The sequence below is a fragment of the Pelobates fuscus genome, chromosome 10, assembly GCF_036172605.1.
Source record: "Pelobates fuscus isolate aPelFus1 chromosome 10, aPelFus1.pri, whole genome shotgun sequence".
NCBI classification, from domain to species: Eukaryota; Metazoa; Chordata; class Amphibia; order Anura; family Pelobatidae; genus Pelobates; species Pelobates fuscus.
The window spans coordinates 30,389,763-30,404,135 of NC_086326.1; the positions used below are offsets into that span (position 1 = coordinate 30,389,763).

Below are 14,373 nucleotides of genomic sequence, written 5' to 3' on the forward strand. Positions count from 1 at the left end.
AGTAATCAGAAACCAACTGTGCATCATCAGCTACAGTCGGAGATTACTGTTTAAAGGGACCCCATAGTCATCAGAACAACTACAGCTTATTACAGGCATAGGCAACCTTCTGAACTCCAGATGTTTTGGACTACACCTCCCATGATGCTTTGCATGCATTATGAGTGTAAGAACATTATGGGGATGTAGTGCACAACATCTGGAGTGCTGAAGGTTTACTAACCCTGGCTTATTGTATTTGTTCTGGTGAGTAGAATTGTTCCCTTCAGCCTTTTTGCAGTAAACACTGTCTTTTCAGAGAAAAATGCAGTGTTTACATTACAGCATAGTGATAACTCCCCTGGGCACTCCTTTGATGGCTGCTAAAAGTGCTTCCTGGGGCATTGCTGCACACTGTGCACGTGCAGCACTGCCAGTCAGTGTATCCACCCTCTGCAAGCAGACACTGAACTTTCCTCATAGAGATACATTGAATCAATTCATCTCTATGAGGAGATGCTGATTGGCCAGGGCTATGTTTGGCTTGTTCTGGCTCTGCTCCGATGTGCCTCCTTGACAGTCTTAGTCAATCCTATGGGGAAGCATTGTGATTGGCTCAGCACAACACTTCTGATTATGTCAGCCAAGCAGGCAGATGAGGGGCAGAGCCAGCGCAGCAGATTTAAGTAAAGGTAAGATTATATTATATTATATTTAGGAAGGGCATGGGAGGCAAAGGGGGCTAGATGTTGGTTTTAACACTATAGGGTCAGAAATATGTTTGTGTTCCTGACCCTATGGTGCTCTTTTAAGTCTGAATTTTGCAAGTTGGAGTTGTTTGCTGCAATTTTGAGTTTAGTGAATAGGCACCTTGATCATTTAAATTTTTTTAAGTTTATCCCTTAAAGACCAAATGTTAGATGTTACTGTCATTACAATCTGATCTCCAAAGACCACATACAAACTCTTCCAAGTTAATTCTGTTTTTAGTTTGGCTATTTTGGTGTTCAATTTTAAATTCACATTGAATTCCCAGCAAACCTCACTTCAGAGAACGTAGGCGATTGTGAATTAAAAGCTAAAATACTCTTTAAATGTATAATTATTCCCTACTATTCGCACTGCAATGAATAACTATGTCAATGTGTAAACTGGCCAAATACTCCTTTGAATGTCCTCCTCCACTTTTACTTGGCAATCTGTTATATAGCACCTACTGCTTTAGTTTATAAACGTATGGGTACATTTCTAAACTAATAACGCATCCAAAAATATGATTTTAAGATGAATATGTCCCCTAAAGGGGCACTCTAAGCAACATGCGTGCAAATGCTTGCTCTAGTAGTTAAGTTGTGTAGAGTACCCAGGTGCCATCTCCTTGGCTTCCTCCAAGCATCATACAGTCCTCTGTAGTGGTTATGGTGCCAGGAAACCCTGACGCCGTTCCTTGGTAATGAGGCAGTTGCAGAAGCCAAATCCCTGATCCCGCCAATAATTCACTGGCAGAGAGCATTAGCTGATGAGGCAGCAGCGTTTGAACTGGCTTTAATTTGTGTGTATGGAAAATGACAACCTAAAGACCATTGACTTCAAGCCAATTATAAAACAATTCTCTGTAAAGAAATATTACAAAAATTTGTGTTGAACACTTGATTAATAATTTATAGTCATTTTGTAGTGTGCCATCTCTGTCTGTATTATTTACCAGACTGAGTACAATTGTTATGTGGGATTTCTTGGTTTTTTTTTTTTTAACTCTAAGGCTCATGTTATATTATTAAAACATTTGTGTGGACTTATTTCTATTGCACAGCATGTTTTTTTAATCTTTCATTTTGTTGAAGATACCAATAAAAATAAACGTAATTTTATTGATAAGTTACATCTTGATTCCTGTGAGTGATTGTGTAGGCAGAGCCCCAGTGCACTCCTTTGCATGGGGGGGTCTATAATGCTGTTAAGACGGCCCAGGCTATGGGAAATTAAATCTAGTTCCACTAAGCTAACCAAACAAGAAAATAACAGGACAGTTGTTTGATTGAGAGCCAGAGGGTGTAACAAGGTTAATTAATAAAAGTGCTAATTTCTATTGAAATCAATTCTTTTTGTAAAATGAAAAAGAGGATGTACTCTTCACACATAAAGTGCTTTAGTGTGAGTACTTCTGGGGTCTGCAGTGTCACTTTAAAGGGACACTCCAGGCACCCAGACCACTTCTGCTCATTGGAGTGGTCTGGGTGCCAACTCCCACTACTCTTAACCATGCAACTGTAATTATTGCAGTTTTTCATAAACTGCAATAATTACCTTGCAGTGTTAACTCCACCTCTAGTGGCTGTCTACTAGACAGCCACTAGAGGTCACTTCCTGGTCCATAGCCCATAGCTAGAGCGTCGCTGGACGTCCTCACGCTGTGTGAGGACCTCCAGCGTCGCTCAAAACCCCCATAGGAAAGCATTGAAATGATTTTTCAATGCTTTCCTATGGGGAGATGTAATGCGCATGCGCATTAGGTCTCATCGGCCGGTGGGCGGGATCAGTCTCGCCCACCGGCCGACGCAATGGACAGGAGGAGCGTCGCGGAGGAGGAGACAGCGGCGAGGGACATCGCCGCTGCCTCAGGTAATTGACTGAAGGGGTTTTCACCCCTTCAGTAACCGGGTATTGGGGGTGGGAGGGAGAGGGACCCTCCAGTGCCCGGAAAACGGTTCATTTTCCTGGCACTGGAGTTTCCCTTTAACCTGTCCTCTAATTGTACATTATTATTTTGTTATTTATATAGTGCCATTATATTCCGCAGCGCTTTACAATGGGTGGTGGATGAACAGACATGTTAGGCTGGATTGAAAGAAAAATATCTTTATTAATTAATCAATACTGGAAAACTTTCAACCGAGTACACTGTTTAATAAATTAAAATCAAATGATAAAAATGAAATAATAATCATAATAATATAATAAAAATAATAATAATAACAAAATAAAATAATAAAAAGTTAAATAATAATAACAAAATAAAAATTAAATAATAACAATATAAAAGAATAATACAAATTAAATATTAAGGAAAATAAAACAATAATCATGATAATAATAAAATAAAAATAATAAGAAATAAAATTAAAAATAAATAATAAAATAATAATCATAATATTAAAAAAGTAAAATAATAAAAATGTAATAATAATAACAAAATAATAAAATAATAAGGAAAATAAAACAATAATTATGATAATAATATAAAAATAATAAGAGATATAATAATAACCTCCCTCACACAGTGTTATCCAATGCACACTGCTCTCTCCCTATGGACAGAGAATTCAATGAAGATCATAATAATAATACTACACACGTGCTCTCCCTCACAGCTGACAGCACACTGACCACGCCCATTCTCCTAGAAGCCACGCCCACTTTCTTAGGCTGAACACACACTCTGTGTCTGTGGGAACCCTGGACCGGTCCCCGCCCCCTTGTAGCTGTCAGTTAGCTCCTCCCTCGGGGGGAGTGTTCTCGCCGCTGATTGGCCGCCCGCGATGTCGCTCAGCAGACGCCGCTCGAGCGCACTGGTTCACCTCAGGACTCGGCGGCTGGCTCCTGTCAGTTCCCAGGCGGGTGTCGGGCTATGCGGGGACCGGGGGCTCCGAGAGACGGGATGAAGGCGGCAGGACGTGACTGGGTGTGAAGCCATTCCCCTACCCCCAGAGCTGTCTCCTCACCCTCCTTCCCCCCCCTCCCTCACTCACCCGCTCGCCCGGAACAAAGATGGCGGGCACTGCCACCCCACTGCCCACTCTCAACATGGCGGCGCGCGGTCCCGGCCGGGTGCTGCTGACCGTGCTGCTGGCGCTGCTGAGCGGCTCCCCGACCCTGGGCCAGGAGAGCGGCGACGAGACGGTGATCATCGGCCTGCGGCTGGAGGACACCAACGAGGTGTCTGCCATGGAGAGCGGGGCCCTGCGGGTCAGCGAGAGGACCATGGTCAAACTGCGGGTCTACGGCCAGAACATCAACAACGAGACCTGGAGCAAGATCGCCTTCACCGAGCACGAGCGGGCCAGGGAGGACAGCCCAGGCGGGGGGGCCGGCAGCAGCTCGCAGCCCTGCGGCATCCGCACCTCGGACATCATCATCCGGCCCCCCATGGTGCTCAGCCGCAGCAGCTCGGGCATCGTGGAGATCGAGATCAAACCCCTCAGGAAGACCGAGAAGAGCAAGTCCTACTACCTGTGCACCTCCATCTCCACCCCCGGGGGGGCCGCCAGCCCTGGGGCCCACCAGCCATGGACGGAGACCACCTGGATCTACCATGATGGAGAGGACACCAAGGTGATCGTGGTGGAGGAGAAGAAGTTCCTGCTGCCCTTTTGGCTGCAGGTCATCTTCATAGCCCTCCTGCTCTGCCTGTCTGGCATGTTCAGTGGGCTCAACCTGGGGCTCATGGCTCTGGACCCCATGGAGCTCAGGATAGTCCAGAACTGTGGCACAGAGAAGGAGAAGAACTATGCCAAGAGGATAGAGCCGGTGAGGAGACAGGGCAACTACCTGCTCTGCTCATTGCTGCTGGGCAACGTGTTGGTCAACACTACCCTCACCATCCTTTTAGATGACATTGCTGGATCTGGGCTGGTGGCAGTGGTGGTGTCCACCATAGGCATAGTCATCTTTGGGGAGATTGTGCCCCAGGCTATCTGCTCAAGGCATGGGCTGGCTGTTGGAGCCAACACCATCTTCTTGACCAAGTTCTTCATGATGATGACCTTCCCTGCTTCCTACCCTGTGAGCAAACTATTGGACTGTGTGTTGGGGCAGGAGATTGGCACTGTCTACAATAGGGAGAAACTTCTTGAGATGCTGAGGGTCACGGATCCATACAATGACCTGGTCAAGGAAGAGCTCAATATTATCCAGGGAGCTCTGGAGCTAAGGACCAAGACGGTGGAGGATGTCATGACTCCTCTCAGAGACTGCTTTATGATGGCTGGAGATGCCATCCTGGACTTTAACACCATGTCAGAGATCATGGAGAGTGGTTACACCAGGATTCCTGTTTATGAAGGGGAGAGGTCCAATATAGTTGATCTGCTCTTTGTCAAGGACCTGGCTTTCGTGGACCCTGATGACTGCACCCCACTCAAAACCATCACCAAGTTCTACAACCACCCCCTGCACTTTGTGTTTAATGACACCAAGCTGGATGCCATGCTGGAGGAGTTTAAAAAAGGTGGGATCTTTGCTCTTTAAATCTTCTCAGCTGCTTCTATAGGTGCAGTAAATGGAGAGCTAGTGGGGAGGGAGGGACAGGGACCAGACAGGCTATGCCAGTCATTCACAGGTACCTTGACTGCATTATTTACTTGATCTCCACACAGGTACTGTGTCATAAAGCTTTAGTGGGTCGGATCTCAGATCTCAGGCCATCACTAGGCTCCATAATAGCAAAGAGATTTAAATGTTTAAAAATGTATTTATTTTGAGAATTTCAGAGCATCAGCTGCAGCCTTTTACTCTCTGTGTATATGTGCCTTTCAATGTGTGCCCCAATGAAAAGTTGAATACATAAGTTATGTACAGCTTTGCAATACTTTGCTAATGTGCAGGAGTAGAATCAATGTTTTGACATGACTACAACTTTTATAATATATATATATATATATTTATTATATAAAATCTCACATCACATTGATCTGATTAGGTGAATGGGTTAGGAGTAGGAGCATTGGTTCCCAGTGACATACCAGATTTTTTAAATTTAAATGTTTTTTTCCTGTTTAGCTATAACATCTGCAACTTGCCACATCCATGCATTTGTCATGAAAAATACATCTTTCACGTGTGTTTTATACAGTTTCTCTTTTCCCTACAGAAGTATAGCCAGGTCCTGTCATAGTTGTACTGGATTGTTTTGTGACACTATTTTGGGTTTGTCTGCGAAGTGAGCATATTCCTTGATCAGTGAGGGCCTTTGACACCTTTATAAGGATGGTGTCCAAAGATGTCTAATCAAAATGGAGGATACACAGTTTAAAATAACATACAGGTGCATAAGGTGGGTGACCAGTCCAGCTGACCATGACCATGACCCCTCCAAGTGGTATAACTGATCCTCTTAGGCTAGGCTAATTGATCCAGTTGGGATAGGATTGTTGTTTTTCGAAATATAAATTGGATCCCTCTTATCTGAAAAATACATGTATCTAACCCTGTTTCTTCAACATGCACCTTGAATTGTCTTGGTCCAATTGTGAGTTTAAGAAATAATAGACTTGGCTTTATTTCTTTAAAAATATTACATATGATTACATAGGTGCTGTCTATGAAAAATGTTACAGTTCAAGTCATATAGCTAGCTACATATGTGAAAGATTTGGGGGTGGGGAGGGGGGATTGTTTTTATGAACTAAGAAGCTTAGTGTGAAAACAGTTTATAGATCTGGCTTTTAACCCAGTGTGTAAAGATAGCTTAGCCAGGCAAGTCCCTGCTGAACAGCAGATCTAAGCACACATTGTACCTATTAGGTGCCTTTTTGCACATTTTCACACAGCCAGGATGGGCAGGTGCACGATGCTGCTGAGTTGTAATCCATTGAATTCTACAGGTCCACCAAAGGGATATAGGATGCTTTATATGCTGATTTTCCCCTAGTAATGCAGTTACCTTAACCCCTTAAGGACCAAACTTCTGGAATAAAAGGGAATCATGACGTGTCAGACACGTCATGTGTCCTTAAGGGGTTAAATAATTTGCAACTCTGTAGATTTCAGTTTTTTCCCCCATGTGACATAAACTTTACAAGTTTGCATTTGGGTAGGTAACTTTGTTCCACTTCTGTAGCACCCTGTACGTGCATCAGGTTTGCATTACACGGTTCTAATTCACTATACGTAGTATGTATTATAGTTTGTCTGGTGTGACTTAAAGTCCACATGCTCATACATACCTATATACCGGCTTTGAGACTTTATTGCATTCTTCCTTAGAATTTGTAAAAGGTAGATTCCCAGCTGTTGCAGATCTACAACTCCTGTGATACTTCGCTAGCCCAAGGCCGGTAAACCGGAGCATAGGTTGTAATTTTATACACGATAAGGAGCAAATGGTGTGTGTTTTTATTTTTTCTCTCTCTTATCCTATGTGTTCTTAATTTTTTTTTATATTACGTGCTAACAAGTTTAACTGTTTGTTTTTCTTTCAATACAGTAAATAAACCATGAACAATACACACATGAAATTATTAAAATATTTCTTTGTTTTTAGTGCTCATTGCTGCCCTTTTTATAGGAACAGTCGAAGAACCATAAATACTACAGTGTTATTTGGTTGCACGTGTTTTTTGGTGCAGTATTTAGTAAAAACGTTTTTTTCCCTCCAACATGGAGGGTAATAGCTTCTTGATCCAAGGATAAATCTGACTGCCATTCTGGGGTCAAGAGGGAATTTTTTTTCTAGCTTGTTGCAAAATTGGAAGTGCTTCGGACTGGGTCTTTTTGTCTTCTTTTGGGTCAACCACAAAAAACAAATGTGAGGAAGGCTGAACTTGATGGACACATGTCTCTTTTCAGCCTTTGTAACTATGTAACAGTTATCTGGGTCTCTCGAGCACCGTTCGTCTGGCCCCACACTGAAGGTATAGATAGAGGAAGCTCTCCTTCCACATTAGATATTTAAATTTTGTCTCTATTTGGATGGAATTCATTGTTTGAGAGCTGACTCATGGGATATGCTGGTTGCATTACTAAAGACTAGCTATAACTGGTGTAAAGGCTGCTGAGGCTCAGTTTGACGGGTTGTTAAGAGTCATTTTAATCTAGCCAGTCCCTCCAGTAACCCGAGTCTGTGACTGGTTGTTTTGGAAGGACAGGAATGAATTATTTTTTGTCCAGTTCTGTATGTTTTTAATTCACTGCTGAGCCGTGGCGTTAAAACTATTAGGCCTTGTTTGCCCTTGTATAGAGTCCTTGCCGGAGGGATTTTGAGAGATTTGCATTTCCAAGTGGTGATTTCACATTATTTTTGCTAACTGACTTACTAATCCACAGAGATCTAAAAAGTATATGTTGTAGTTTACCATTAAGATTAACTCCTAACCCTGCTGCACATGCCACATTTGTTAGTGTGTTGTTACATGGCTTGATTGATTTTTAATAGTATTTGGTCCTGACAAAGGCAAAAAACATCTCACATTTACCTTTGAAATGCGGGCATTAAAGGAACACTATAGCGTTGTGAATGCAACCCTAATGCCATAGTGCCTCTGTCCCTAGCTTTACAGAGCCTAACCCAGTGGTTAGGTTCAAGGCGCCCTAATATTTCAGTATTTTTCCAAGGCGCCCCAAGAAAAAATTTCTAGGTTGTATATCTGTACAGCGCTGCTGCATTTACTGGAGCTACAGTGTGGGTGTTTGATGGGGTGCTTGTATAAAGTTATTGTGTTTTACATACAGAGGTGTGTTTGTATGTGATGTTTGATTGCAGGGGTGTTTCTGAATTTTATGTTCACACAAATGTACATCCTCATTTAAAAGTGAAGTATTTGTGCTTGAGTGAAGGGGTGTCTTTGTGTGTATATATATATATATATATTTTTTTTTGTAATATTTGTGTTAGATTGCAGGAGTGTGCTTGTATGTTGTGCTGGTATTTGACTGCTTGGATGTATGCACATACATACTTACAGATGCATATAAATACACCGACATAGACACTGACACATACACATACACAGACACACACAAACATTTGCACCCTGACACACACAAACATTGACAAATGCCCACACCATGACACAGATACACACTGACATAAAAACACACCCCCTGACACACAGATACGCACGCACGCACACACACACAAACACACTGACATATATGTATACACACACAGATGCACACCTATACACGTACAAACACAAACTCATACCCATTCATACACACGAGTGATTTTTTTTTTTTTTTTCCCTCTATCACCAGCCACCCTCTTGTTAGCTTACCGTATGTGCCAGGAGGGTGGCTTGGAGTCCTGCTACTGCTGTGGGAGTGGAGCTCTTCATGCTTTTTTCCCTTCACGCTGCTGCTGCCTCCTCTCCCTCCACGCTGTCTCCCTGCAGGATGCTTGGAGGAAGTGACAGGCTGTCACTTCCTCCCAGCCGTCCGACATTACAGGGGGGCCCGGTCGCGGTCTTAATGGACCGTGGCACTCGACCGGGTCGCTGTTGAGCAGTAATGTTTTCCTGGTGCTATAATCATAGCACCTGGGAAATATTTCCTGGGGCGCTGCGGCACACAGTTTAGGAACCACTGGGCTAACCCATGTTTGCCTTAAAAATAATCAAACATATACTTACACTTTTTTTCTAGCATAGCGGGTTCCTCAATGCTCTTCATATCCCCCCCCCTCCGGCAGCGTCTCGAAAGAGGCTTGGTCTCCTCCACTATTCCAGTGCCTCACATAGAGAAACATTGGGGACCTCTGCACTTGTGCAGCAGACATGCATTTAGTGGCTGCCACTAGAGGTGGTTATTTAGGAACCGTACACATTGCAGTTTCTAAATAACCAAACAAAAAGTAAGTATTACATTGCAGGGTATGCGGACCGGGACACTGCACTCAGACCACTTTATTGAGATGTAGTCTAGGTGACTTTAACCCCTTAAGGACCAAACTTCTGGAATAAAAGGGAATCATGACATGTCACACACGTCATGTGTCCTTAAGGGGTTAAGCCTATTTCTTCCACCCCACCATGACGTTTGGCCACAACTCCCATTGTTATTGGTTTGCAGAGAATTATGTGAAAATAATATAAAAATATAAAAATTTTAAGAATGAAAAAGGGCAATTAAGGTTCTAATATAAAACTTCAGTTCCAGCTCAACGTCTTTAAAGCATGATGGGAGCGGAAGTTCTAGATTAGAGAGGGATCTACCTTTTGGTAAGTCTTGCCCAATCCAGTGCGTTTAATAAGTGAATTAAAGCCCAGAGTCTTCAGTGCAGGATTATAATTAGTTAATTATAAAACTGCATTTTGGAGACATATTGTTACAGTGGGGTGAAGTGATATTTTTCTAAATGTGAACTTAATGTGTGTGTGTGAGTATATTGTTATTTTTTTTCTTTCTTTCTTTTTTTTTTACTTAGAACCTTTTGGGGACAAAATGTCACTTTTTTATTTTCTCTTTTGAAACTTTCTTTGAATGCAACGTTTCTCGTGCTGTTCCTTTTGTGCAAATGACAAATGCTTTTGCATTCTTAATCTTTGTTTAATGTAGAAAAAACAATACAAACCTTAATTTGTGTCCCAAATACGTGTGTGTGTATGTATATATATATATATATATATAATCTCCTCGATTGTGTCACAGATACTCTTTTTCTGTCACCAACTGTGTGTAGCGTATTGTATTGTCTGTAACGTGCGTCATTTGACAGGCATCAGATGTGATGAGGCGCACAGTGTTTCCTGACATTTCTGCTTTTATTCAGCAGTGAATAAACCTTAATAAGATGCATATAGACACTTTGCAAGATAATATACAACGCATGCAGCTAAATAACATTGGCAATAGGATTATCAGGACTGCTAACAAACATTAGGAAAATATTATCTACAAGACATTTGCCCAGATTTACTGGAAGAGATGATTTAGTCCATCATTTCTTTTAGCATTAATACCTTTTTAAAGAGGTAGAAGTAGAGTAGGTTTTTACTTATTGAACGCTATATTGCTATATGCATTTCTCAGGCTGCTAATGTTTGTCTTCCAAACCATCCAGGGGTATTTAAATATCATACAGCCAGCTTTATACTAACTGTAACTACTGTAAATTACAGGGAGAAACTGGCAGAGTTTCATGGGACTGTAGTTTAATCTGAAGAACTTGTTTGGAAAACACACAAGACATCCTAACAGCGCTCTTAGTATATAAACATTTAATTAAAAGGACTCTAAAAAGGCACCAAATTAACTTTAGCCTAATGGAGTAGTTTTGGTGTAGAGATCATGCCTCACTGCTTAATTCTCTGACATTTCGGAGTTAAATCACTTTATCTATGCCGCCCTGGTCACTCCTCGCATGTGACCTCCACAGTCTTCCTAAACACTTTCTGCAAAGTGAGATCTAATGTTGAAACTTCCTTTATTGCACAGTCTGTTTAATCTAGAATTTGTTATCTCTTGCTCTGTTTGTAGCTTTTTAGTCCAGGCATGTCCAAAGAGGTATTTACTAATTCTAAAGGCATGCAAAGCATCATGGGAGTTGTAGTTCTACAACATTTGGGATTCTACCTTTTGGGCACCCCTGTTCTAGACCCTACAGCAACCTAGCGTGTAATTACAGTTGAATGTACCGAGAGGGAGTTACAGATTTTGTAATCTTGGGAACCTTGGAAACCAGTTAAGCAGTGAAACTCATTTTGTATAAGGTCCTAAATGAATGGACTGAAGACTTCATAATCTCCCAATCTGTACGTGTGACTCCAAATATCTATTAGCTTTCTGATCTATTGTAGTTTTGTTTTATTTATTTATTTATTTATTTTTTACGACTGAGCCTCAATCTCCTCACTTGCATTTTATTTTAATGATGACTTTCCTGGTTTAGATTTTTTTTCCCACTGCAAATTTGCTGACAAAGTACTTGCAGTTCCCTGGGAACTGGTAATATAACTTTTATATGGATTGTAAGGTGTTCAAAGTTTATTGTGAAGTATCCTTTCATCTCTGAGCTACGGTGATGAGCATTTTATCAGAAAATAACATCTATAGGCCCTTATACTCTTATCATTTGTTTCCCTTTGCACCAGTAGATTTCGGTCCCTGATAAATGCAAGGAGCTATTTCTATGAAGTGTGGCTGGAACCAAAGTCAGGATTTTCCTAAGAAACACACAAACAATGAATGCATGGTTTAACTGGTTATGTAATTAAGAGGCTTAGTCCACTGCTCACTGCAGCACAGTATAGTCTACGGGTTGCAAATGTGGGGCAAATAGTTTCTCTGCTGGCATATTGAAATCTTCGTGCAAACAAAAATAAAAACCCTCTGCCAGTCATAACAACGTCTGGTGTAATTTTAGAGACTATACATAGAGAGGTGACAAGGTTTTCATGTAAATATAAAAAATAAAAACATTGTTGCAGTATAATTGGAAAACAATTTATTTTGTTTTCAGATATGGGGCACATTATGTATTTTTGGAGATTTTAACTTTTGGGAGTGCCAAGTAGGTGAACATTGTAAACACTTTGTGTGCTTGAGAGGGTGGTTAGTTGATTTATTTATTATTTTTTAAATGTTCTTTTAATGGAATGTTGTTTTTATTTATTTATTTGTTAAGGCCTAATTCTTGAGTTGGATTACTGATTATTTTTTTTTTTTTAATTATATTTTATTTGTAGATTTTATTACTTATAAAATGCAGACACATGTCTGATTTTGTAAAGATTTACAATGTAAGTGTGCTATATAGAGTTCTATAAAATATATATATATATATATACGTGTGTGTGTATATATAAACTGTGGGGAAATGGCAATTGTACATAATTTGGAACACACACGCTCTAGTTTTCTGCTTAAGTACAGAGCACTTCATTACTAAGTGATGTTTGAGTATTGTTTTTACTTTTAATTGACCAAATTAAATTTTTATAAGAAGGATATATATACAGTAAGTCCATAATACAATGGTAGGGTATTTATAGGAAGATTTTAAGATACCAAATGGATTTGTATTGCTAAAATAGTACATTGCTTTAGTGACGGTTTTAAAATTTCCTGTCACCAGCGGAGAGCAGACATCTTAAAGATTAATGTAAATTGTTATGGTGCCAGGAGTACCCAGGGTGCTTACTTACCAAAGGCTTCCAACAACGCCGCATGTCCAGGTCCACAAGCAGCATCCGTCTTCTAAAACCTAGTTTCCGGAAGCATGGGGTGCCACTGATTGGCTAGAGCAGTCAGCTGATGCTCTAAGCCAATCAAAAACTCCACATTCATATAAAAAAAAGATACGTACAAAAACAAGGGCACAGATTGATACACATGCCCATGTGGATATTCCTGCAATGTTGCTTTTTACTTGAGAAACTGGCCTCTGCAATCAACAATGTGCACATAGTTTACAAAATTCCATCTTCGTTAAAACAATTCTGGTTTTCAGGATAAGGCCACAGCATTTTTTTCGCACATATACATCAGTACTCCAGAAAGGAGATCATTAGGCATTCAGTGTTTCAAATTACGGCAGCCTTTATTAGAATATGTAGAATAGACCTTTCTCTGTGACCGAAATGTTGCCAGTGTGTAATGTTCCAACAAAGGCTGTCGTAGTGCCTAGACATCTCCTCCTGCATGTTGAGTACATTGGGAGCTGGGGCCATCTCTGAGATCTGGAGCACTGCATATCTTTATCAATTTGGACTTTATTATTTGAAAGTTACCCTGGTAGCAGAGTGTAGCCCCTCTCTGGATAGTTAGAAAGATCATGACAGCCTGCAGTAATTGGAAATTTGTCCTATGTCCTAGGACATCTTTCAGTCTCCCTAAAAATCCTTGCGCATGTCTGCTTCCACAATAATGTACTTCCATACTGTTCCTTAATGTTGAACATCATTCCCCAGCGAGTATTTTGTGAAGTCTTTTCCACTGAATTGACATACAGGGAGTGGTGTTGCAGCCAGTACTAGATGTCTGCATTCCTCCACACTGTTTAGTGATTATTTGTTTTCCAACCATTCTGTTTTTGCCAGAAGTGTACATATCTCTGGGGATTTATGTGGGTCAGTTCTAAGATCATAATCTCAAAGCCGCTCAGAAAATTTACAGCAACAGCTCTTTAAAGAAGCTGCCACAGTTTTTGGTCTGCAGCCTTGCATTGCTGGGAATCTCTAATTGCACCATTGTCAGCGAGTATGATAGGACGCACACGTTTAACTTTGTAATGGTTTTTGGATGGATGCGGTTTCTACCATTGGGATGTGCTGTTTAAGGAAGCAATTATTGATTTATACCAACTGCGCTGTGTCGTAGAACGTTTGGACTTGATTTTTATCATGCAGCAATGGAGTATTGTGTATCTATCCGTGTTATTCACTACAGTGTGAATTTTCAAGAATTCAGACGAGATTTTCTCATGTTAGGCTGAATTGGAAAAAGTCTCCAAAAACATCAGTGTTTTCAATTCAGCTTCTTTTGGGCAAAACTTTTGAAATTCACTTTTAGTTAAAAACCCAGTGGTGGTTTGTGTATTGTTTTGAAGGGTTACTCAAACTAAAAAAAACACTGATCGATAAAACACTGTTTATGGTGAGAGTAACTCTTGTTGGCATGTTTGCCCCCTCCCTGAGTAAAATAAATATAATAATAAAAAATGAAAGGAAAACTTCTGTG

At 40.8% G+C, this 14,373-nt stretch overlaps 2 protein-coding genes across 4 annotated transcripts in view; one reads left to right on the top strand and one right to left on the bottom strand.

The window, feature by feature from the left end:
- The window catches only part of LOC134574970 (arsenite methyltransferase-like), a 193,650-nt gene that overhangs the window by 31,958 nt on the left and 147,319 nt on the right, over positions 1-14,373 (bottom strand). The gene's annotated exons all lie outside the window — the stretch shown is intronic.
- CNNM2 (cyclin and CBS domain divalent metal cation transport mediator 2) overlaps positions 3,542-14,373 on the top strand; it is a 102,470-nt gene continuing 91,638 nt past the window's right edge. For both annotated transcript variants that reach the window (XM_063434081.1, XM_063434082.1), the window contains exon 1: positions 3,542-5,206. In XM_063434081.1, the coding sequence (XP_063290151.1) occupies positions 3,748-5,206 (1,459 nt within the window). In that variant the 5' untranslated portion in view covers positions 3,542-3,747. The remainder of the gene's footprint in view (positions 5,207-14,373) is intronic.